Below are 22,241 nucleotides of genomic sequence, written 5' to 3' on the forward strand. Positions count from 1 at the left end.
CGTTAGCGAGCGGCCCGCGGCCCCCCGCTCGCGGCTGCGCGTCGGCCCAGCCCGAGGGCGCCTCCACGCCGCAGAGCCGCTGGAAGGCGGCCACTTTCTGCGGGTCCTGCAGGTGCGCGGCCAGCCGGGACAGCCGCCGGTAGAGCGACATGGCGGGCGGCAGCGCGGCGCCGCCGCCACCTCGGGCGCTGCCCGCGCCGGACGCGCTCGGGGGGCTCCTCGGCTCCCCCCGCGGAGGGAGCGAAGCGCTGGGGGCGCCTCCGCCGGCTGCGCTCGGCTCCCGCCGCCGCCTCAAGCGTCGAGCCCGGCGCCCGCCGCCAGCTCCCTCCCTCAGCGCGGCGCCCACCGCGCCTGCGCGCRGCTCCCCCGCCCCTGCACACCCCTCCGCGGCGCGCATTGGCTGCGGCTCCCACCCAATCCCGCCCCCCCACGGGGAGGGCAGCCAATGGGGGCTTGGCACGGCGGGAGGCAGTGGGCGGTGTGCGGCGGCCTCGAGCGTGAGGGAGGCGACGGGGCGGGAGCCGCGACCGAGGGGCCGGGGCGGGGCGGGAGCGGCGGGGCTRGGGTGTCCGCGCCGCCCTCGGGTCTCCCCCGTGCTGCTCCCCGCTCTGCTCCTCAGCCGTTACTCTGGCCGGTGTSGGCGCCCCGAGGCCCGAGCGCGGAAGGCGCCCCCGAGGAGCGCGTTTCCCGCCCCGCGCGTGGCGAGCGGCCGTTTCCCCGCGGTCGCCATGCGGCCCCTGCCCCCGCCGGGCGGCACGGGCGCCTTAAACCCGCTCGCGAGCAGAGCTCTGGGCGTCGCGTGCGTTGAAAGGTGTGTGAGGGGGCCCCGTTTCACCCTTACAGGGTCTGAATTGTGGAAAACGGGAATGGGAGTCGCAGCTGCAGTGCCCGGTGCTCCCCGGGGCGTCAGCCTGCCAAACCGACACTGCTCGTGGTTTCCCAGTGGTGAAATATCTCAGATAMCCTCGTTTATATCTGAGAGATGAACAAGGTGGTGAAAGTGTTGTTAGTTTGCGGCATTTTTTAGAAAGGGTAAACATGACTCAAGTAGCTAGATAGCTTAGTAGCTATCAGCCATGATGACAGAAAGCTTGATGTGTAATTCAGCAATAAAAGGTTACAATAAGAGGGCAAGATACACATCTACACAGCGTTAGGGTAAAAACAGCTATTGCGCAGTCATCTTGCAGCATCAGTGGCAGCACTTTGAGGAGACACCTGCCTGCTCCTGCCAGTAACATTAAATGTAGGTGCTGCCAGTAAACCCACAAACGGGATTTGCCATCGAGAAGATGGAGCCTGCAGGGAAATGTGGTTGGAGAATTGGTGCCTAAGGAGCAACCAGTGGTCGGCCCTATGTTGTGCTGTGGTTTTTAGCAGCAAATCTAAGAGCCAAGATGATTGCAGTCCAAAATAATGAGGACAAGGCACCGATGAGGACGCTTTGTAAAACCCATTCTGGTTTTAATCCAGAAATATATCCCCAAATCCACTGAAATATAAAGTTGTCTTCCCAAGAACCAACTGTACCAGCTATAACTAAAGAATATGTAGATGTAGATGTACATGTATACACATGCCCTGGAAAGGAGATGACAGAAAGGATTTAAGGGTCAGAATGAATAAGCAGTTTGATAAGGGTTCTCATGAGTGAAGCTGTGACAGAAAAAGATTAATTAATCTATAAATAATGAAATAAAAAAGGTTAATTTTACTTTTGTGGATATCATTGCAGAGATCAGCATTGCGATGGTGCATACAGTTCTGCTTTTCATTTTTTTTTTTTAAAGCAGGATGTTGAGAAATAAAAACAAAAAGAAGGGAAGCAAAATGTTTTGAGGGCTGGAGAAAAGGCATCGCACAGGGAGATTTTAATAGCTCCAGCTGTTGAAGTTGTCTGAAGGAGGATTGAGAGGTGACTTGACTGCAGTGTGTAAGAACATTCCTGGGGGAAAATGCTGGATATTAAAGGGCTCTTTAATCTAGCAAAGAAAGGCATAGTAAGCAATGGCTGGAGGCAAAAGCCAGACGAATTCAAAGAGGAGAGAAGACACACATTTTTTACGTGGTTAACCACCAGAGCACATTCTCAAGAGAAGCCAAAGATTTTCCATCGTTTAATGTCTTCAGCTGAAGATTAGAGGTATTTATGAAAATCATTTTTCCCAAGCAGAAGTTCTACTTTAGTTTACTGGAAGAGTACTTATGGCAACCTGATGGTCTGATAGAGTCAGCTTAACATAGTGTGTCCATCATGTTTTAGATTTTAGATGTCAGAAGCAGACATTGGGTTAATAGCAATGAGCATCACAATGTTTTTCCTCCCTGATACACTTCTGCTCCCTCTTATCCCCCAAACTGTTCTGAGTTAAGCTTTAGCCTGCAGGRTATGTCTTCTAAGTCAACATCTGAGGGTCTTGGCATCTTGCTTTCTAAATTTACACCCTTGGGGTTACTGAGAAAATTTTCTTCCCCTCTTTTTCTTTAAGCTGCTGAAAAAGAAATAAATCCATGCAAGAAATTTTTGTGAAAAAAAATAGAAAATATTTCACAACATGAGCATCAATTATGTTAAATTGCCTCAAGGCAAAGAGAATTAGAATGTACCCGATGACTCATATTTTTCTGTACTGTACATTATATATGTATAGGATGCATATATTTGCATTATACAGCCTTGACCTCACTTGAGACATTATCATAATATTAGCAATAACATTCCCAATAGAAGAGTTTTTTTTTTATTCTGATATTACTGAAAGAAGGATGAATGAAATAGGAATAAGCTTTCAGATTTCAGCTTTCCGATCAGTAGTGTGCTAAGGAAACACACATAAAATACCCCTGAAATGGTACACAATAAATTTTTCTGTCTTGAGCGTGTAGGATTTGCTGTCATTTCTCTGCTTTGTGGGAAACATTTTGCTTTGTGCTAATCCTACAAGATACTCTGCTTCCTAATTTAAATGCTTCCTTTTTTTTTTTTTTTTTGGCTTTACCCTGGCTCTTGGCCAGAAGATGCAAAGACAGGAACAAAAAATGAGCCTTCTCTTTGGTATATTTTCCCAGGGCCAGCCACAAACCATCTACCCTTAAACAGAGAACAAACAAAAATCTGTTAATTAACTTCATGATGAATTCTGGAATGAGATGTGAAAAACTGTATGGGAAAAAAATCAGAGTGATTACGAAGGATGYAGCGAAGCTCGGCAGTGTGGTACGTACTAGATAACTCCTCTTGTAACGCAGGAAGTGTCCGTGTGTTTGCTTGCAACTTGTTTATTTGAACTATTAGCAGGAAAAATGTGTGACCTCAAAACGGGAACAACTTTTAAAATTATTAAAATTTAGTTATTAAAAATATTCTTTCTTGTTAAAAAAAAAAAAAAAAAGAGTGGTAGAGGGCATTTAGTGCAGCCTAAAATGGAGATCTGCCAGAAAATGTTTTTGTGTTTTATTGAGCATCATGCTTGACAGCCATCAGATATAACCTCTGCTTACTGAGTATATTTAAGGCACTGAGTACATTTCAGGTACCTTCTCTGGCCTGTAAAACTTCACATACTTGGAGAACATTTTGTCTGAGTCAGCAGTGGCCAGGTGGCTTTCCCTCCTAAAGCAGTAGATTACCAGCAGGTTGGCCAGGTGCTCCCCAGCACTCTGGGACTTAGTTTTAATTCTCTTAAAAAAAATTCACTACCTTGCGGATAGGAGATGGGAAATCTTGCAGAGTAAGACAGGAAATTTAAAGAACAGACAGAAAAACAAGTCCCAAAAACAATTTCCCGCATGATGAAGGATAGAAAAGACTAACTGTAGAGGTCTGAATGGCCAGTTTCCTTGTGAAAGAATTATTCAAATGCTCCCACARTTTATTATATTAATGACAAGTGCCTAGAGGCAAAGGAAGGATTATTTTTAAGCAGTTTTGAATAGAAATGCTAAGCATACCAATTTTATTTATTTATTTTTTAAGAATATTGGTGATGTGAGTGCCCAGATTTGAGAAGGCAAGTTTACTTATTTTAAGAATCTTGAAAATACTTGAATATTTGAAAAAAAAAAAAAGAGGGAAGTATTTTTATTTCCATTYTCTGATTAATGTACACTGCCATAAGCAAAAAGTTCACTTAGGTTATACTTGGTCATTGCCAAATTCTGCAGAGAACTTTAGTAAGCAATTTRAGATATTAAAATTGAGTTTGTCTCTCTGCAAGTTATCATGCATGAATTCCAGGCATAGYGTTTTCAATTGAAGTTAAAGGAATTCAGCTTTCTGTAGCAAATACAGATTTAAGTGAACTGCTGTGACATTCTGCTTAGATAAGATTTAACAAGTACGTTTGTCTTCAGGAAGGAAGAAGAAAAAAAACAAACATTATCCACAGTTCCTGTAGGTTTGACTTGGTTGTTATTTATTTCTTGCTCTATTATGGTTGCTACGCTATGAACTTTACCTAGTACATGAAAAACTAATTTCAATGACCTGCTATAATGTCTTGACTTGAATCTAACATGGATTGTGCATTTGTTTTGTAGGATAATGCTCCAAGTCCCGTACATAAGAGCACCTGGTTTTGTTCTTAATTGATAGTTTTTGTAACACYTTCCCTGTCTGCTTGGCATTTTGTTAATTTGCTAATTTTCTAGGCAGGTTTCRTTCACACACTATCGAAATGCTCTAATGTTGCTGTGATAGGGAAAGTTCAGAGTTTACCTCAGAAATCTGCTTTATTGCCCCAATAAGCTGAAACATTAATTTCCAARAAGAATTGTTTCCTCCCATAAGCAACAAAAGCCAAAAATCACAAGCACTGTTTAAACACTGAGCATTTCCTTCAGAGTTACAGGTCTGGATTTTCAAGGCAATGGAGTAAGAAGGCCTTGGCACATCTCTGTTTTAGCACAGCACATGTTCTAGTGTCACAAGACACTTTCTACCCCAACCTCTGCATTTAGATGAGGGCTGAGTCTGCCCAACTTCTTTTTTTTTTTCACCTCTGCACTGGCAAATGATCTGGAAATGCAGAGAACTTTATTGACTAGCCAATTGTATGCAGATGGTGAGATGCACAATGTTATAGTTTGCTATGACAAAGAGTAAGAAGTTGAAGTAATAAACCAGTGGGAAACAGATACAAACATGGAAAGCAGTTTCATTATACTTCCGTRTCCCAGTGACTGAGGTTTCTATGTTTTAAAGTTTTATAGTGTGCTGTCTGGGTGGTGGGAAAATGGAACTTTTCTCCCTGTGGCATCTCCAAGAGGTTAACATGTCCTAAAGCAACAACAACAAAAAATATTACCCTCTTTATCCCATAATCCCAGTTTCTTGGCAGGGGAAGAGACAACGTGTCCTTCAGAAACAGCAAATCAAAACGAGGAGATTTAGCATTTTACTTTTTAAGAATTTTTTGCTTTAAAAAAAAGCTTTTTAAAATGAATATTTATGAATATGCAGCTGTGGTGTGGAAATCCCATTTCTAGAAGACAATCCCTCGTTCTGGCTACCAGGGATTCCACGCTCTCCTTCTTCATTCCATTCTCCTTCACTATCTGCACCTTCAACATGGGACAGAGACAAGTGGGTTATCAACCTGGTGCGTATTCCACATAGTCCTGGTTACTAGGGAAGAGAGATTTGATATAAGAGAGTTGGGTGGGAAGCGTGAAATATAGAGCAGGTGGGAATGTGCCGTAACCTGCAGAGGTTACACTTTATTTCATTCTTGAATTCTCTCTTTTTTTTTTTTTTTTTTTTTTTTTTTTTTTTTTTTTGGAAATCCCTAGTACCAAATTCCCATGGTATTCCTATGGCTTCCCCTGAAATGGAGCTGATTCACGTTCAGGGTTGTGTCAGGGCCTCATCATTAAAGCAGGAGCAAAAGCTGCCCCAGTGCCCTTCCTGACAGCATTTGCTCCTTTCCCATTCTAAGGCGGAAGAGAAGGCACAATATGGGGAATATATCCCTATTTCTTACTAATTTTGAATTCTTGGTGGTTTCAGGAGAAGTATTTATAACCACAGCTGTTAGTACAAGTGAGATCTTCTGTTTTATAACAAAGATCTGAACCCACAGCCAAAAGAAAACCCGCACGTGGGTACAAGTGGGGCACCACAGTGCTTCCATTTTYACTCCTAAACTTTCAGCTGGAATCTAGAGGCCAAAGCTAAGATCTCGGGCTCCCTCAGCAATGCAGTGGAAAAGGCAGGTATGTTGAGAGGCATCCAGGAAATCTCCAGGCTGATAAGGTTGCTATTTGGAATTGGCTGATACTGAAACAAATATCAGGACGACTCTGAAACCTCATCTGAAGGCTGCAAGGGATGCACCTCAAATTATGTGGGACAGAGGATCTAGCTCACTCCTGAGGATGCTCAGTTATGAGTATTTGTGTAAATGATTGGGTATTTCCCRGGGCAAGATGTTCACCCTTTACGTTACAGCCTAGTGGCTTCATCTGTTACCTGGGAAAAGAAACATTCAAAACCCCATTTTCAAATGTGATACCGGCTGTTAATTTATTCTTGCTGGGGTTCTATTCACAGCACATGACCCAAGAACATGCACTCCACCAAGAGCCTCCTCCCTTCAATGTGAAAACACCCGTGACCCTCCTCAGTCTTCCATCCTCACGAGGCTTCGTGCTCCAGGCCTGGCCAGGGTCTCGGTGAAACTTCATCCAGGTGCAGGACGATACTCGGCGCTCTCGCCTTTCTGCTGCACCCTTTCCCAGAYACTGCAACCCAGGCATCCCAGGGCGATCCCAAACCTGTATAACCAGTACTTTGCATGTAACCAGCAATTTCACAGGCTCTCTCGTTCTCAGGAGAGCAAGAACACGGCTGGTTTTCCTTCATTATGCAGGAAGTGGTGTGAGTGATGTGGGCACCGATGATATTTCCCCAAATGTGAATTAACCCTWAAATATCATGGCTAAGTAAGGAACATTTGACGAATGGGTGAGGTCAAACACATAGTTTTATGGCTTGTCCTCAACCATCCAAATTCCTGACAAGCACTTTGTCAGGTTGGATACCTTCTAGAACACTTACTTTGGCACCAGGAATGGGACTCAGATGAAGCCATCAGACCGTGTTAAGAAAACTATAAATCTYATGCTGTGCAGCTGTCTGACCTTAGAGGTATGTAAAAATTCCTGCAAGCTGCTGGGTTGTCCTGGCGGTTCCCCAGGTCCCTGAAGCAGAGTGCACAGTCCGCACAGGTGGCAGTGACAGAAGTTGCAATAATTATATTGGAGGCCCCCGGAGTCCTGCACGCGGATGTCACTCAGATTAATCGTGCAACAAAAGTTAAACAGCTGCGGATCTGGAGTCTGGGCATGTAAGTGGTGGAAGTTCTAGTATGTGCTGTGGCTGCTGAAAAGAGAGCAATAAGACATGGTGTCCTGGTGTAGTAAGGGAAACATTTTTACAAGAATTGTTCATTTTGGTGGGGTGAGAAACGCTATATCTTTTTGATCATTGTATTTTAGGGAAAAAAAAGTGTCTGTAAACTGTGAATGTGAGTGCAGGATGTGGCTATATAGACTCATCAGTGAGACCTTGATAATGCTCAGAATTGTTTCATTTTGGAWCTTACTGTGTTAGAAACTACAAGCTGCAGCTGCTGAAAACCTGCTTAGCCAGATAGCAAAAGACCAAACACGATTCATGAAAGGAACGGAGTTGTTGCATTCACCTCATCTTAAATTTTACTGCTTTTCTGGCTAATTTCTTCTTTTCTTGTAGGCTGAAGCAGCTTACCTCTGCACCCGGGCAGCTCAGTCTCCCTCTGAGATGCACCTCTGCTCTTTCTACACACTGTCTTGTCATCAGCTCTGTCCGCTTTTTCCGCTCCTTTTCTGGAGAATCAACATGGGTCTGCAGACAGGAGGACTCTCCTTTGGGGTTTTTATGTAATGTGTTTGGTGCAGCCTGCCAAGCACTCAGTGCAGCTGCTTCTGGGCTACGCTTTAATCATAGCAGTGCTGGTGGATTACTCAAACTGATGGTCACATGWGAGTACCAGGGCCGTGTTCTTATGTGTGACCAAGTTGCTTGAGGACATACCCGATGTCTTTGGATGAGTATAATAATTCAGTATCGTTTACACGGCAAATCATAAACAAATTCCTACTAAAAAGATAAAGATTGAATCACAGGTATCTGCATATTATCCAGTGTGAATAAWGCTGGCCCTTCTGTCTTGGAAAGATTTCCTGCCCCCAAGCCTGCAAGTTTTGGAGTTTGCACTAATGCAGGCTCTGCATTATGTCTAAAGAATAATGGAGAGCAGAAGACAAACAGAGCCTAGCTGTGCCTAACAGCCCTATTTCAAGTGCAGCTTTAATAAGAATACATGCTTAGTACAACAAAACCTCTGTCCTCCTGCCCCAAAGACTCACTGCAGTGCAAGGAGGAGGAGTGTGGGGCCCGGGCCCAGGCAGGGGTGGGAAGCTGCAGCAGGGACACACGGGGCTCTGGTACTTGGATACGACCATGCTCTTGTATTCATTTGTTCAGGCACCCAAAATATTTGCAGGGCAACCTTTCTAGTATAAAGCAATCTTTGAGTTAAAGTGGCTGCACTCTRCTCCCGAGTGCATAATTACAGGAAAAACAATCACAACCTCTTTGTAATGCCTCATGTTGAAATGCATCRTTTCCAGCAAAGATACTGATCCATGCTCTAATTCTGCAAGGACTTCTCTTTACACATTGTGTTCACACATCCCTCGAAGTCCTGGGAATTGCATTCAGTGTTGAAAGTTGAACACGTCCAAATCTTGGCAAGGCCTTGCCAAGGCGCGATGTTTATAATGGRTTTAGGGAAGCCCATGGGCATCTTGATAAATGAAGATATAACTCTGTAGTGTTGAGTTACTCTCTGTAAGGATGGTAAAGGTGAAAACAACCAATAGATTGAAATGTAAAGAAATTATTTAGGTCAAGGTTGACAGTTGCTTAACGGGCCTCCAGGGCCTCCTAAAGCTAGATAAGCTCATAAGTCATTAACACTTCTCAAAGCCATTAAGTTGTTAGCAGAAGGTATAAACAGGAGATATAATCAAGTCCTTTCTTCTCTCCATGCTTCTTAACCAATAGCAGAGAAATAAAAACATTGATTTCCTTTGTACATCAACTGATGAATAGTACCAGATAAGCTATTAATTAATCCCTCGGCTATGTTTGTGAGTAATTACCATRTAGCCTTTCAAACCTCACATCCATGTATGAAAACTGTTACATTAAAACCACTGATACGTTTCTTTATCGTCCACAATTAAAATATGACGTTTACACTGCCAGCACRGTGCTTGATGTTGATATTATATAAGAGTTGTTTTTGGACTCTTCCCCACATGATCAAAAGAAAAATACAGAGAATATGAAAGTTGAAAGAAGGGTATAGAGAATACGAGATTGTTTGTTTGYTGTGCTGGGTCACTGATGTCAAATGGGCGAGGGGCAGGCGCGGCGCTCGCTGCAGCAGCCCCGGCTGCGCAGGGCTGGGGGTGGTCTGGAGCCCTCTCCACAATGGCCCCATTCTTGGGTYCCRTTCTTGGGTTTCAGCAGCCCCAGCYGGTGACACTTCCCCTGGGATACCCTTACATGGAATCCTTGGCATGGAAAYCCCTTTGCATGGGCAGGCCGGCTGCAGGTGAGTGAATGAAACTCAGCGAAGCAGCGTTTCACCTAAAAGAAAATAGTCTGTATAAACAGACTGACAGAGAAGGGCAAAGGTCCATTTAAAAACAACAAAACAGTCACCTTGGACAGAATTTGCAGACCGTAGGCACAAGGAGGGAGCCTGGGAAATGTTTGGCAGAAAGAAGCCAGTGAAAAGACATGGAAATGGGTTTTGGTTACTCTGTCTGGGAAAMGACTGGGAGGAGATTAAGGGAAGGGCATGTTTGCAGAGATAATACAGCGTAAGAGACAGCCAAAAGATCAGAGGTTGTGCTGCGCATTGCTGGTTGTCCAGAGCCTTTCACCTGGCGGAGCGGCTGTCGCGGCTCTGAGCGCCCAATGCAGCGCGGCCGGGCAGGGCCTCACGTGCCGTTCCTGCAGGGGCCTCAAACCATGGGGAAAGCAAGGCCATGGGCTGTGAGGAAGGGATTCAAGAGCAATAAATAAAAGCGGTTGGCTCTGTTTTGGTTAAAATCACCACAGTTTAAAGCTCAGCCTGAAGATAAACCTCTAAATCTCCTCGCTGTGTTTCAGGTAGGTCTGTGCCTGTACCCGGAGAGACCCTGAGAGGCTCCTGCCTGTGCCTCGTGCCAGCCAGAAGCGTGTGACTGCACGAGCTAAATGCCAAGTCCTAGCTAAAAATCCCCSCCGAGAGCAGAGTACGTTGCCTTGGATGAGGAGCTGGCTGAYGCGGGGACGTGGCTCTTAGTTGGCTGCTGAGGCAGAGCTCGGTTGATGAGGTTGGGATATGCAGAAGTGTTCTGCATGAAGACTGCTGAAAGGAAACTCATTTAATGGAAAAAAATATTTTAAACCACTTATTGGTGGCTGCTTTGTTATTTACTGCACTATATTAGTGCAGCGTGCTATACTTAAAAGTAGAGCTGTAACTGGAATGGGAGCAAGTCAGCGTGAGGCAGCTGCAGCGCTGTGCTGATTTACAGCAGCTCCTTGATTTGTGTTGCTCACCCTTAACCCTCCTGGCCCAGCAGCCTTCGATGATTTCAGGGGTGGGAAATAACTTTTAAATATGAAACCAAGTCCAAACGATGCTCTCGTGGCAGAGGGGGGCTTTTCAGCAGCTCTCCCCCTCTGCAGCCTTACCTGATGTGTGCAGAATTAGCTGCAGGATTAGCGGTGTGTTAATGCCACATGCGTCACCGCACTCTGCCCTCCGGAGCACGATGCGCATTCTCGTACTGCTGAAGTGGACTTGTCAGGAGAGCGCTCTGGGTTTTCTCTCCCGTGAATATATGGATATTTTTTAAATAGAAAATAGGAGTRAAATGTATAAAAGCAAAATGTAGGAAGTGAATGAGAAATTCAAACCCCGAGCTCAATTGCTGAACTTCTGCCATCTGTCTGGTCTCAGGTTCTCTCTCTGAACRACACAGTCTTTTTGTGCTTTCAATAAAATACTCAGCATGGACAAACTTAAAGAACAACTATGTGCTTTTGCTTTTGCTTTTTTGACACAGCTGTGGATTTGTAGCTCATTCTTCCACACCCGCCCCCCCGCTTCCTTCTGTACTCACTACCATTAGTCAGGCAACTCCTCAGGGTTTTTGTTCTCAGAAATGATTTGAGACATTCTGAGTGCTACCGGAAAAATATATTATCAGCAGCCAGACTTTTCTGTGCTTATATGAGAAATGAGTAAAGATCTGCATTAAGAAGATATCTGCAGTAGAGTGAAATATCTGAAAGGAGAAACCGTCGCTTGCTCTTTCTGAGAACAAAGCATTGCACTAGAAAGTATACACTCTATCTCTAGGTGTTATTAACAGGTTACTCTGGAATAGCACAGAAACGCCTATCATAAAATTATGCACATAAAAGTCCGCAAAGTTTCACGGCTCTATAGAAATATATCCTACCAGACACCATATGCCCCCTCAAAAAAMACAGAAATATAGCTAACTAACTATAGCTAACTTGAAACAAAAATATCAGAGCGAGGGAGATCTGAAAAGATTTTGCTGTAAACCTGTGGGAAGCTTAAGTGTTCTTCCCTACACTGTTTGAGCTTTCTTCTCTGCTTTCTAACAGTTTGCTTCATCGTTGCACTTAAGAGCAGGCTGGTTGCGGTAGCTTCAAAGGAAGGGATAGCAAGTATTGGGTAGAAAAGCCACCTAGTGGTACAGAGAATTGGTATCAGGCAGGAGYACAGGAATTCAAAGGAAAGATCTGATCTCATGTTAGGCCAAAATTATGTGTCCCAACATGAGGTTATTATGATAATGTGAGTCTGAAATGCATACTACACACAAATCAAAAATCCATAGATCCATAAATAAATTATCCTAAGGACAGCACTGTAAAAGTCTTTGTGTTGGATCATTACCTATATTTTCCATGTAAACAATAAAATGTCTTTTGGATTTATTTCAGAGGATTTAAAGCACATGAAAGAGTGTATCTCATTTTTTTCCATCTGTGCAAATAAATGCATAACTTACTGAGAGTCCTGCTATCCAGAGCCCAGAGAGAGAGAAAAGCCCATAAGGCACCTGCTGGGTTTTTTTTTTTTTTTTTTTTAACCTTGAATATGCTATAGCTTCAATCTTGGCAGAGCTAAAAGAGAGGGCTGGTTCAAAGCTATACCTCAGTTCTGGAGGCCACTAGTTATTTTTGTCAGGGTTATTTCCACATCTGGGAAAGGAACTGCCAAAGCCATTCAGTTTGAGAAAACAAAACAAATCCACCCCAGCAAATGACTGCTGATGAGCCTGGTCAGGACASGACCAGGAGCTTTCACCTTGCAGGAGGCTTGTGAGGAGCTGCAGGACGACTACAAGCAGCTCCTACAAGCAGCCCTGTTTCCTCAGGGCCCTTTACCTCAATGTCACCAGTGGCACTGGCTCCTTCCAGCACATCAATGATTAAACCTGGCTCCTGCCAGCACATCAATGATTACTTTTATTATTTGTAATAAAATAGGTGGCGTGTTCTTATCTAATTGCCAACCCTCCTCACAATGTGAAGTTACAGCCCCTACAATAGAGGGTTGATCTCCGCTGTCAAGGTCTCGGCAGCCACGTGCTCAAATCCTGGTGGCTTCTCATTCACACGCTGTCAGCTGCAGGTGAGCACAGCAATCAGCGGGATGGCAGACRTGGTGGGGTTGGCTCATATGTATAGGCAAATGCACAAATAGTACAGATTTGCAGGATTCTTCAGTCTGCAATGGGGTAGAGCAAGGGCTGGGGCACCACGCTGGGCCACAACGGGGAAATCAGGATGTAATTGGGACCCTGCTGGCAAACCTTACTGCGGGCTARAGGAGGCGACCCACGTGCACCCAGCACCAGGATGCATCCGGCTGAGTCGCTCCCCACCTCTGCCATAAGGGCTCATGGGGCAAGGAGAGGACCATGAAAGGAGGGGGTGCAAGGGGGTCCAATGTGGCAGGGACAGATGTGCGTGAAGGGGACTGTGAAGAYTGAACTTCAGGCAAATGAATTGCATCTTCAGGAGACCGATCCAATTGGATCCAATCARGACAGGCAATTAGAGTAATGATTCCTAATAGCCTGTCATTCAGTTGCATAAACGCATCTGGGTTCACACACAGAGCCTGAGGTTTATTGTACCAATCCACACACCAAAGAAATCACAGCATTTATAAAGTTCATTGACATGAACTGAGCTGAGCTAAAGGAGGAGGCAAGGCATGCAGGAAAACAGCAATGCCACGGGGAGTTTATATCATGTTGGASACCCCCACAGCAGACTGCTGTAACAGCACAGGGTCAGTAGATGCACAAAGCTGTGTAAAATTCTACCTGCCTAGAGTGTGCACATATATAATGAGGCAAACAGTAAGTGTGGACACACAGTAAGCATTTAAGACAAACCTGAGACAGGTACAGGGTAGGCTAAGAGAAAGTGAGACTGGAGGAATGCAAATCTGCAGGAATAAAATAGGAGGGGGAACCTGAAAATTCTGGAAATGTGCCCCATTCGTAGAGCTGTGGGGAGCAGCCTTACACACCGGCATTACACAAAGCTTAGGGCAGACTCATCTGCTTTCCGCACTGAAGAGAYAGCTTCTGGAGAAGAGATAGCAAGTGGAGAAGGCACATGTAAGCCACCAAGGATACCCACAGGCTCATTAAAGTTAATATGAATGGGAAGCTAATTCAGGGTGTGTATATATTGGACATAATGACTAGATGGAATCAAGGCCCCTATATAACTCCTCATGTGTTTTGTTTTTTTCTGGTGAAGTCATTCCTATTTGCTGAAGATTTCCAGAGAGATGCTAGCCCAGGTCTTGGTGAAGTGTGGGTCTCCCTTGAACACTTTTCCCCACAGCTGCCATCTGTGAAGAAAACTGGATGACCGCAGAACCGGTGTAACAGATTCACAGAATATTTAAGGTTGGAAGGGACCTCTACAGTAACGTGCTGGACATGCTTGGGCTTTCTAAAGCCCTCAGGCCTAACTGCCTGTTCCATGGAGAGGCTTCACACACACCCTTGGGCTGCAGGATTCACATGCCAGTCTCCACCACATGTGCGCTGCAGACAAAGAAGCCTCACATGAGTGAGATCACATTGGTGACTGTAAACAGAAACGCCAAGGATCCCACGAGAAAACATTAACTGCTTAAATTTCAGAAGTAGCTTTTCCTGTTATGCCTGGATTCCCCAATTCTCCATAGCAGAGATCCTGCCTTCAAATGCATTTGCTCTGTAAAATTGTGTCCAGTAGAAATCTAACAGGGTCCTGTTTATTACAGAGGAAAAATAAGCCTCATATCCCAGGCTGCTATAACCAGCCTCCCAGTTTCTCAGTGAAGTTTTTCTGCTTTGTTTCATTTCCACAGGACAAGGTTTGGAGTGATCTACGCTAAGCACCATTCCCCCAAGCCCCCACTGAAATGAGTTCTCCGAGACCATGAATGCTTTTCTGCTGATCTCCTCTGACACCCACAGAATGCAGAGCAGAAAATTTTGCATCGTAATTCTGCAGAATGCCCCTAAGTTTTAGCAGGGAGCTCTCAACTTGTTTAAAAAGCTCATGAACAAGCCCTTTTGGCTAATTCTGCAGTGACTTGCTACCTGACAAGCACAGCAAAAATACAGGCATAACAGGCATTATTGATCCATAATAAACTACTGCAAGCCATGGTAACAATAGATTAAAGGGGGCCGTATCTAGGGAGCCTTCACCTCCTCCCCCTTCCATACAGCCCTGAATGCACGGCTGGGAAATTAACCTTTCTGATTTCATTGATTTCCTATCTTTTACGCTTTGGCTTGTACTTTATGGGCACACAGTGGGAAAAAGGATAAGACACTGTTGGTAAATACGTGGAACAGAATGGAACAGAAGCACCGTTGCTTAGTCACTGTGCCTGGAGAAGCGAAGAGATTTCCTAAGTCTCAGTAATGAATTCTCTTATCTGTGTGTGTGCAGCTCCTCTGTGGAAGAAAGGGGAGCTCTGAGTTTGCAAGCTGAGTGATAACATTCATGGAAAAGAGAGGGTGGGACTGAAAGGCCTTTGATGGGTATAGACCCTCCAAGCTGCCTTCAGGCTCGTGGGAGCAGAAGGACCTGGGCTGGCAGCATCTCTGCTGTCCTCTGTATTGGTGCTAGTCAGAGCACGCCACTGTCGTGCATATATTCGTTGTGCACCAACTCTAAGGTTGGTATTGATGTGCCTGTTTGCTCGTTTGGAAAACAAAATAAATAAAAAAGCAATATATGTAAGTCTGAAATACTGATATTGTTCTGCCAGGAGACAATACTGTGAATTAGCTTCAGCCTCTAGAGTTGGTATTTGAGAAATGAATGAGAGAAATAGAGAGAATGAGACACTTAAATGCAATCATGATTGCTTGTTTGTTATGCATTCCTATTTACATCTGCAATTAACTTTGCTCTGCACCGAGCCAAAAAAAATGGTGCTAGGATYGATCGCTTTTTGTCTTCTTTCAACAGCCATGTCTTTGGTTTGTGTGACACTTTTCTAGGTTTAGGTCCCAATAAAACTTTAACAATGAATCAAACTGCAAATGCAATAAATAATAATAATAGAAGACATGAAATTGAACTAAGCAAAACCATGTTGTAGTATTGAAAGAATGTAAGACATAAGAATTGCTATTACATTGGCAATCTCTTCAGAAAGCCCCTCCTGCTTTTGTGTTTCTATCAGCTGCCTTCAGTCTATGGACCAGAAGAATTCAGTATTCTGCATTCAAATCCCTGCCATTCTCGCAGTCAGACAAGAAACCTTTCAGGCTCTACGAGCTCACTGCATTGGCTGGAAAGGAAAACACGGAAAACACAAGTTAAATATTTACCTTGAGATTTAGACTGAACGCTATAGAAATCCTGAGCAATCCTGGTATTTTCTATTAGCGTTAGTTTTTCRTGAATAAATCTGAACTGAGGAATACATTAACTCTTTCATTTAAGGTTTTGATCATCCATGATGAATGCATGTGAACTTTTACTCTGTTAAAAAATAAGGCTCGTTTTGTAAATATTCTTTGCAATCATGTGAAACTCTTTATTTTTAAGAAATCTCGGGTCAATGAGAGCAATATATATTCCATCGACACATTGCCTTGGAATACACCCCACTCAATTACAGCACTGTTAAAACTCAAGACTGAAAAGGAGCAGTTATCACGGGCTCCCAGGATCAGGGATGCCGATGCGGGTTCACTTACACCTTTCTCCAGGGAAATACTTTATGTTTTTGGGGGGTTGCGAAGGCAAAATAAATCTGAAGTACATATCTGTCCCCTGTATTTCTAAGCCTTTCCTGGTCACAGGTCTCAGCTCTGGTGTGACAGGCAGCACGTGGAGGCTGTGGGGTGGGCCAGTTCTCCTCCCCATCTGTGAGCTCTCTCTCCTAAGCCTCCCGCTCCTTTCCTAGCCACCAGGAGTTTATCATTCCCTTCCAAATCCTTCTATTATCAGGACTACATAACTATCGCTATCGTTTTTTGGGTTTTTTTTTTTTTTTTTTTTTTTTGGGGGGGGGGGGAATGCCTCCTCCTTTAACATCTATTTGGATCCAGCTGCTTTGCAAATCATCCTTTAGAAACACTGGGAGGCACAGACTACATTCATACACCCCACAGTCTTTTACAACTAACATCAGGTTAAGACTGCAGAGAAGTTACAGATAGTCTTCACACACACATGCAGTGAATTAATCCCYGTAGTGCAAAACAGTCAGAAGACAAAGTCAAGCTAAACAATGAGATCTCTTGCTGTTACAGCTTTAACCCTTCAGGTTTAAGCTTAGAGCAGCAGTGTTTGGCTCCAGGATTTTGAAAATGTGCTGATTAAACACACAGTTTGGTGGCTGTGCCTACACTTTATGTCCTCTTCCCTCGCTGCGCCGGGAGAGCCCACATCCATAACGCTTGCAACTAAGGCACACGCTCGAAACCTCCTAAGCTACGTCCCGCTTCGACCCGTTGCCAAATGTGGCGTTTCCTCTGGGGAAAACCGTCTCCCTCCTCCCCGCCATGCCGCGGCCGCCCGCGAGGGGGCAGCGGAGCCGTTGGTAACGGCCGCGCCTCACGCGCCGGGGCGCAGCGACGGGAGCGGGGCCGTTGGTAACGGCCGCGCCTGAGGCAGCGCGACCGGTGCCGGCGGGAAACACCTGCCGATCGGCCCCAAACTGCGCCGAGCCCCTCACAACGGTTATAACGGGGGCGCGAACCCCGCTGCTGCCCTCGCCATCAGTGCAGGCCTSGAAAAACTCACCGAGGTGACTCCCACGGTGGAGTTGGATCTTGGTCTTTCAGAAATGAAGCTGTTCATGGTTAAATGTGAGCCACAGAGACCTCAGTTTAACATAGCCACAATATTACTGGGCTTTACAGTGCCAGTTTCCTGCTACAGGCGCTGTGGTTTGAAGTCAGCGGAGCCCACGCCGGCGCGAGTTAGGGCCACATCTTTGCTGAGGGTGCGTTCCACAGAAAAAAATATATTTCTGATCTTCAATTTATTGGGTGGTCGGTTAAAGAATCCAGGTAAGAATATCTCAAGAGACCGAATAGAAATTGAAAAAGCAGGAAAACTTGTTTCCTTCCCCTTATTTAAGAAGGAAAGGAAGACAGATGAGGTTGAGAGCTATCGTTTCTGAAATTGTGAAGGACATGGCCACCAGAAAAAGTCCAAATCCAATTACATAAAATGCTCCTTTATTTAATTGATTAGTTTTCTTTTAAAGTAAGTTCTGTGTATTTTTTGTTGTTGTTTTGTTTTCTGTATATATTCAGAATATTTGAGATCTTTTATACAATAAAAATATATTTTCAAACAACCTTTTAATCATGCTTAACTGTGTGACAAACTCTATCCCATCTAACAAAGATGAGAAATAAAACATCTTGTAAAAAGGAAAAAAAAAAAAGAAAAACACCCACCACAATTTCTAACAGTTTTATTAAAAGATGTTTAGAATAAATGCACATATCAGACTTGCTTGAATAAGTGAAAGCCACAAGTACCCTCCTAGTTAGTCACATGAGATTAATTCTTCTAGTCATTGAAATCAGTCTTTCTTTAGAAAATGAAATAACTATGGAGACCCACGTAAAAAGAAAATTAAAATAAAGGGCAGGTTCTTTAAATTGAGTTTTCCTGATTGATGAACTCAGTCACTGTTGAAATTCACCCTTTCATGGCATTCCTGGAATACACACTTAATTGCCTCCCCTAAATACACTGCACAARGGGCAATTACCCTTTTGCAGCTACATCTCTGGATTCAGCGTTTTCATTAAATTATGATCATAAAGGATCTTCCATGTTRTCATGAAAATGAAGGATTAGTAGTRGCACTGAAAAATGAAGGTTTAATGGCACGAGCAAAGTATCAGCTGTGAGTGACTTGTCTTCATGTTTCAGCCCTGGCCTCTTCCCCATTCCTAGTTCCTTTTTGGACTTCCCTGAACTGAATAAAGAGCATGAAGCCAAACCATGGAGCCAAAAATTCCATGAATTTTTSTTTTGTTTTTTATTAGAACAGTAGAGAGTAACACTTTGAACAGTAGATATATTTCCATTATGTTTTGGTCTGTGTTGGCAGTGGCATAAAAGCATCTCCATGTCACACAGGGCTTTCTAATTTCATTGCTCTGACAAGCGCAGGCCTCCCATACCTTTACCTATAGACATCCTCCATATCTTTACCTGGATTTGTGCTGAGTTTGGTTCTAAAGCATGCATCCTTTTATCAATCTTTACAGAAATATAGTGTGCTTGTGCTCATCTAACTGATTTTCTTTTTTCTTTTTTTTTTTTTTGGATTACCTACATATACCTTGATTTAGCCTTCTGCTCTAAGGCTGTAAAACATCTGGATCTCTGTGCTCCATCTCAATACAGAAGTGAGGCTCCCTGGGCTAGACACCATCCCATGGCAGCGTGGTTATTATACATCTATGCCTGAGCATCTCTTTCTTTATGCTGACTGGCACTGCAAGTCTTGCAGAGGTTTAACTCTGCGCCTGAGCAAGGCAGTGCTGGAGGGCTGGTTTTAGGGCATGGCTAAACTCATCTAACCAGGTCCTGAATCCAGGCTGCTGAACCCAGGTCCTTCCTATCCCCCTCTCCTGCCTTGTATTGGTGCTCACCGGAACACTGAGTCAGGGAGCTAAACCAGCCCAGCCAGAAACTATTTTTAGTTGTTGTAATGAGGCGTTGGTTGATTTAGCTCTCTGGAAAGCGAGATCACTGCSTGATCAGATGGAGACCAGTGCCAACAGCAGGGAAGCAGTGGTCCTGCCTTGCCAGAAGAAGGACGGAGAGGAGGTGCACATGTCTCAGTCACAACAGTCACATGCTTAAAATTACTTCCTTTGGATCAAATCTATCTATGGGATTAGTATGTTCAGCAAATATCAGAAAGTTTTCCCATTCCAAAAAAAAAAAAAAAAAAGAATAGTTTTATGTTGTGTCTGCCAATTGATCTGACTCACCTCTAACCACCACAAGATCCGGTGCAAGATGGGAGGAGAGAAGGAGTGGCCAGGGCTCCTATGGGATCACCCCTTGGAGGCTGCCCTGCTCCAGGTGACGCTGCCTCAAGCTGCCTGCATGGCACCTTGCAGGGTGCAGCTCCCTGCCTGCCCCAGCCCTGTGCTCCTGCCTGCGCCCCCTTCCCTCACCAGTCCATCATGAGAGCCGCTCACTGGGTCCACAGGCCCCTTGATCCGACTGAAAACTAGCTCCAAGCCGAGTTTTAGCTCACCGAAGCTGGGGTTTATGGCTCCCACCAGCTGCAGTCTGCACAGAGAGGACAACACAGAGCTGAAGACCCAGCCGGAGGCAGTGGGGACAGAGCCACCTCTCTGAGTGGCAGCGAGGCCCTGCGTCAGTCACACTGCGGGCCCAGCCCTTCGGGCTCTCTGTAACCAGCTCTCACACCATGCTGGCTCTCCCAGCTAGATTCCTCCCCTTCGCCCTGCCCCTCTGCTTCTGCTTGAGTTTTTGCCCTTCCTCGYGCTCCTCCACTCCCCTTTTCCTCCCGCTGCGCTCCAGGACTGCTTGGCTCCCTGCCCTCCGAGCCTCAGGGGAGCTCGAGAATGGAAGGAGCCGAGTCAGTCCCAAAGCAGCCAGTTGGTCCCAAAGCAGCACAGCCCCTGCTGCACTAACCAGCTCTCTTACACCTCCACCCCCAGGGCAGGCTCCTCCTAGCCCTTTTTCAGCTYGGGGTGGCATTTTGCTCCTTGTCCTCAGACCATCCGAGAATCTGTGCACTCCAAACCCTAATAATAACTCCCAGAAGAACTGAAATCATCACAAAAATTATGCTGTGCCTGCAAGGCGTACCTCTTTGACCTTGCTTTTTCTGACGCAAGCAGTATGTGTGATGGGTATAGCTTACTGCAGTGGCCTGGCTATCGGAAGGTATTTTTTCCCCAGAAATTAAAATCTAGGAAAAAAAAAAACTATTTATCTGCAGAATAAGTGCTAGGAATTTAGTGTATGGCAGCTGGGTGGTACCTAACAGCTCTGCCTGCTGACCAAAGCCACAGGGGCGGCTGGGATCCTCACTGGGTGCTGGGACCCAATGTTAATAATATCTGACTGATTGAGAGATGCGGGTCTTGCTGCCAGACAAGCCCATGCAATGGGCAATTTCGGAATGCTACTGGGAGTTGGGCCTGTTTTCTCTGGAGAAGAGAAGGTTGAGAGGGGATCTGATTAATATGTATAAGTACCTGAAGGGGAAATGTAGGGAGGAAGGGGCCAAGCTCTTTTCAGTGATGGCCAGTGACAGGTCAAGGGGCAATGGATATAATTTGAAACATAAACAGTTCCATCTCCATGTAAGAACTTCTTCCCTGTGAGGGTGCCCGAGCCCTGGCACAGGCTGCCCAGAGAGGTTGTGGAGGCTCCTTCTCTGGAGATCTTCCCAACCCGCCTGGCTGCCGCCCTGTGCCCCRTGCTCTGGCTGTCCCTGCTGGAGCAGAGGGTTTGGACTGGATGATCTCTAGGGGTCCCTTCCAACCTTAATGATTCTGTGATTCTGGGAGGCACAACCCGATCATCCGAGGGGATAAGGGGCTACTACTGCTCTGYACAGCCGGTGAAGGCCAGAGCTGGCTTAGTAGGTGGGATGGGGTCCTCCTGAGCTGGGCTGGTCTCTCCAGGCCCTGGCTGTGCTGGCAGCCACCAGCATGGCTGGCAGATTGAACGAGACAGAAAGTCTTTGCATTGGGCAATCTCTTTGGGTGGAAGGTGAGGGCGAGGGATGGCCGTGCGGCGCGGCAGGAGTCCAACTGGTTTAACCAAAGGTTTGTGGTGTTACAGGATCTTTTCGTTGCTGTTTCTCCTCCCTTTCTTTGGGCTGTGAGAGTCACTGCAGATTGCCAACAGCCCAGTGTTTGGACTCAACACAAAATAATGTTTATTTCTCCCCCCTCAAATCCCAGCCTCAGCACTGCATTGCACAGAGTGCGTTGGGGAGAAGGGGAGAAAGCAACACGTGCCTGTCTGGAGTCATGTCACTCAGCAACACCTTGCAGGGAGGGCTGTAGGGCTGTGAGGATTGGGAATTGTCCCCTTCAAGGGACAGATTCTGAAAACATTCAAGGGACAGATTCTGAAAATGCATTTCCTGTGCATTTGCTTTTGTTTCTGGAGAAGCATTGACAAACACAGAGCCATTTGCTCATGAACAGCCTGTGCCCTGCAACAAGTACTGTGTTACCAGCAAGGGATCCTCCTAAGGATCCCTTTAAGGGTCAGGACCCTGTCCCTAGGAAGCCGCAATTAAAACAGACTAGTGTGTAAAAACAGAAAGAGCAGTTTAAAGACTGTGTGATACACAGCACTGAATGTTTCTCAAAACATCAGAGCTGTCCCCATGCAGACTGTAACAGATGACAGTTTACTAAATATATCTGTGATGCCAAAACAAATATCACTAAATCCCCAAAAAAGGGGTCACTGCAGTTTATCTTCCATGTGCCTTTTTTTTTCTGTTTGTGGCCTTCAAGAAATTGTATCTATGTGGACTGAAGAATGAAGCAAAGAAGTAGCATGTATGTTAATGTCTACC

At 45.3% G+C, this 22,241-nt stretch overlaps 1 protein-coding gene and 1 long non-coding RNA gene across 2 annotated transcripts in view; one reads left to right on the forward strand and one right to left on the reverse strand.

Annotated features, from left to right (window-relative positions):
* Positions 1 to 151, reverse strand: part of SGPP1 (sphingosine-1-phosphate phosphatase 1) — a 13,821-nt gene extending 13,670 nt beyond the window's left edge. The window contains exon 1 of the mRNA XM_026053723.1: positions 1 to 151. This exon is cut by the window's left edge and continues 467 nt beyond it. Within this exon, the coding sequence (XP_025909508.1) occupies positions 1 to 151 (151 nt within the window).
* Positions 152 to 1,834: 1,683 nt separating this feature from the next.
* LOC112959706 lies at positions 1,835 to 5,559 on the forward strand. The gene is made up of 3 exons (XR_003251653.1): positions 1,835 to 2,143; positions 3,070 to 3,217; positions 5,462 to 5,559. It is a non-coding gene; the product is annotated as an uncharacterized LOC112959706 (long non-coding RNA).
* The last annotated feature ends 16,682 nt before the right edge of the window (positions 5,560 to 22,241 follow it).

The sequence above is a fragment of the Nothoprocta perdicaria genome, unplaced genomic scaffold, assembly GCF_003342845.1.
Source record: "Nothoprocta perdicaria isolate Ctin4 unplaced genomic scaffold, notPer1 scaffold_118, whole genome shotgun sequence".
In the NCBI taxonomy this organism is placed as follows: Eukaryota; Metazoa; Chordata; class Aves; order Tinamiformes; family Tinamidae; genus Nothoprocta; species Nothoprocta perdicaria.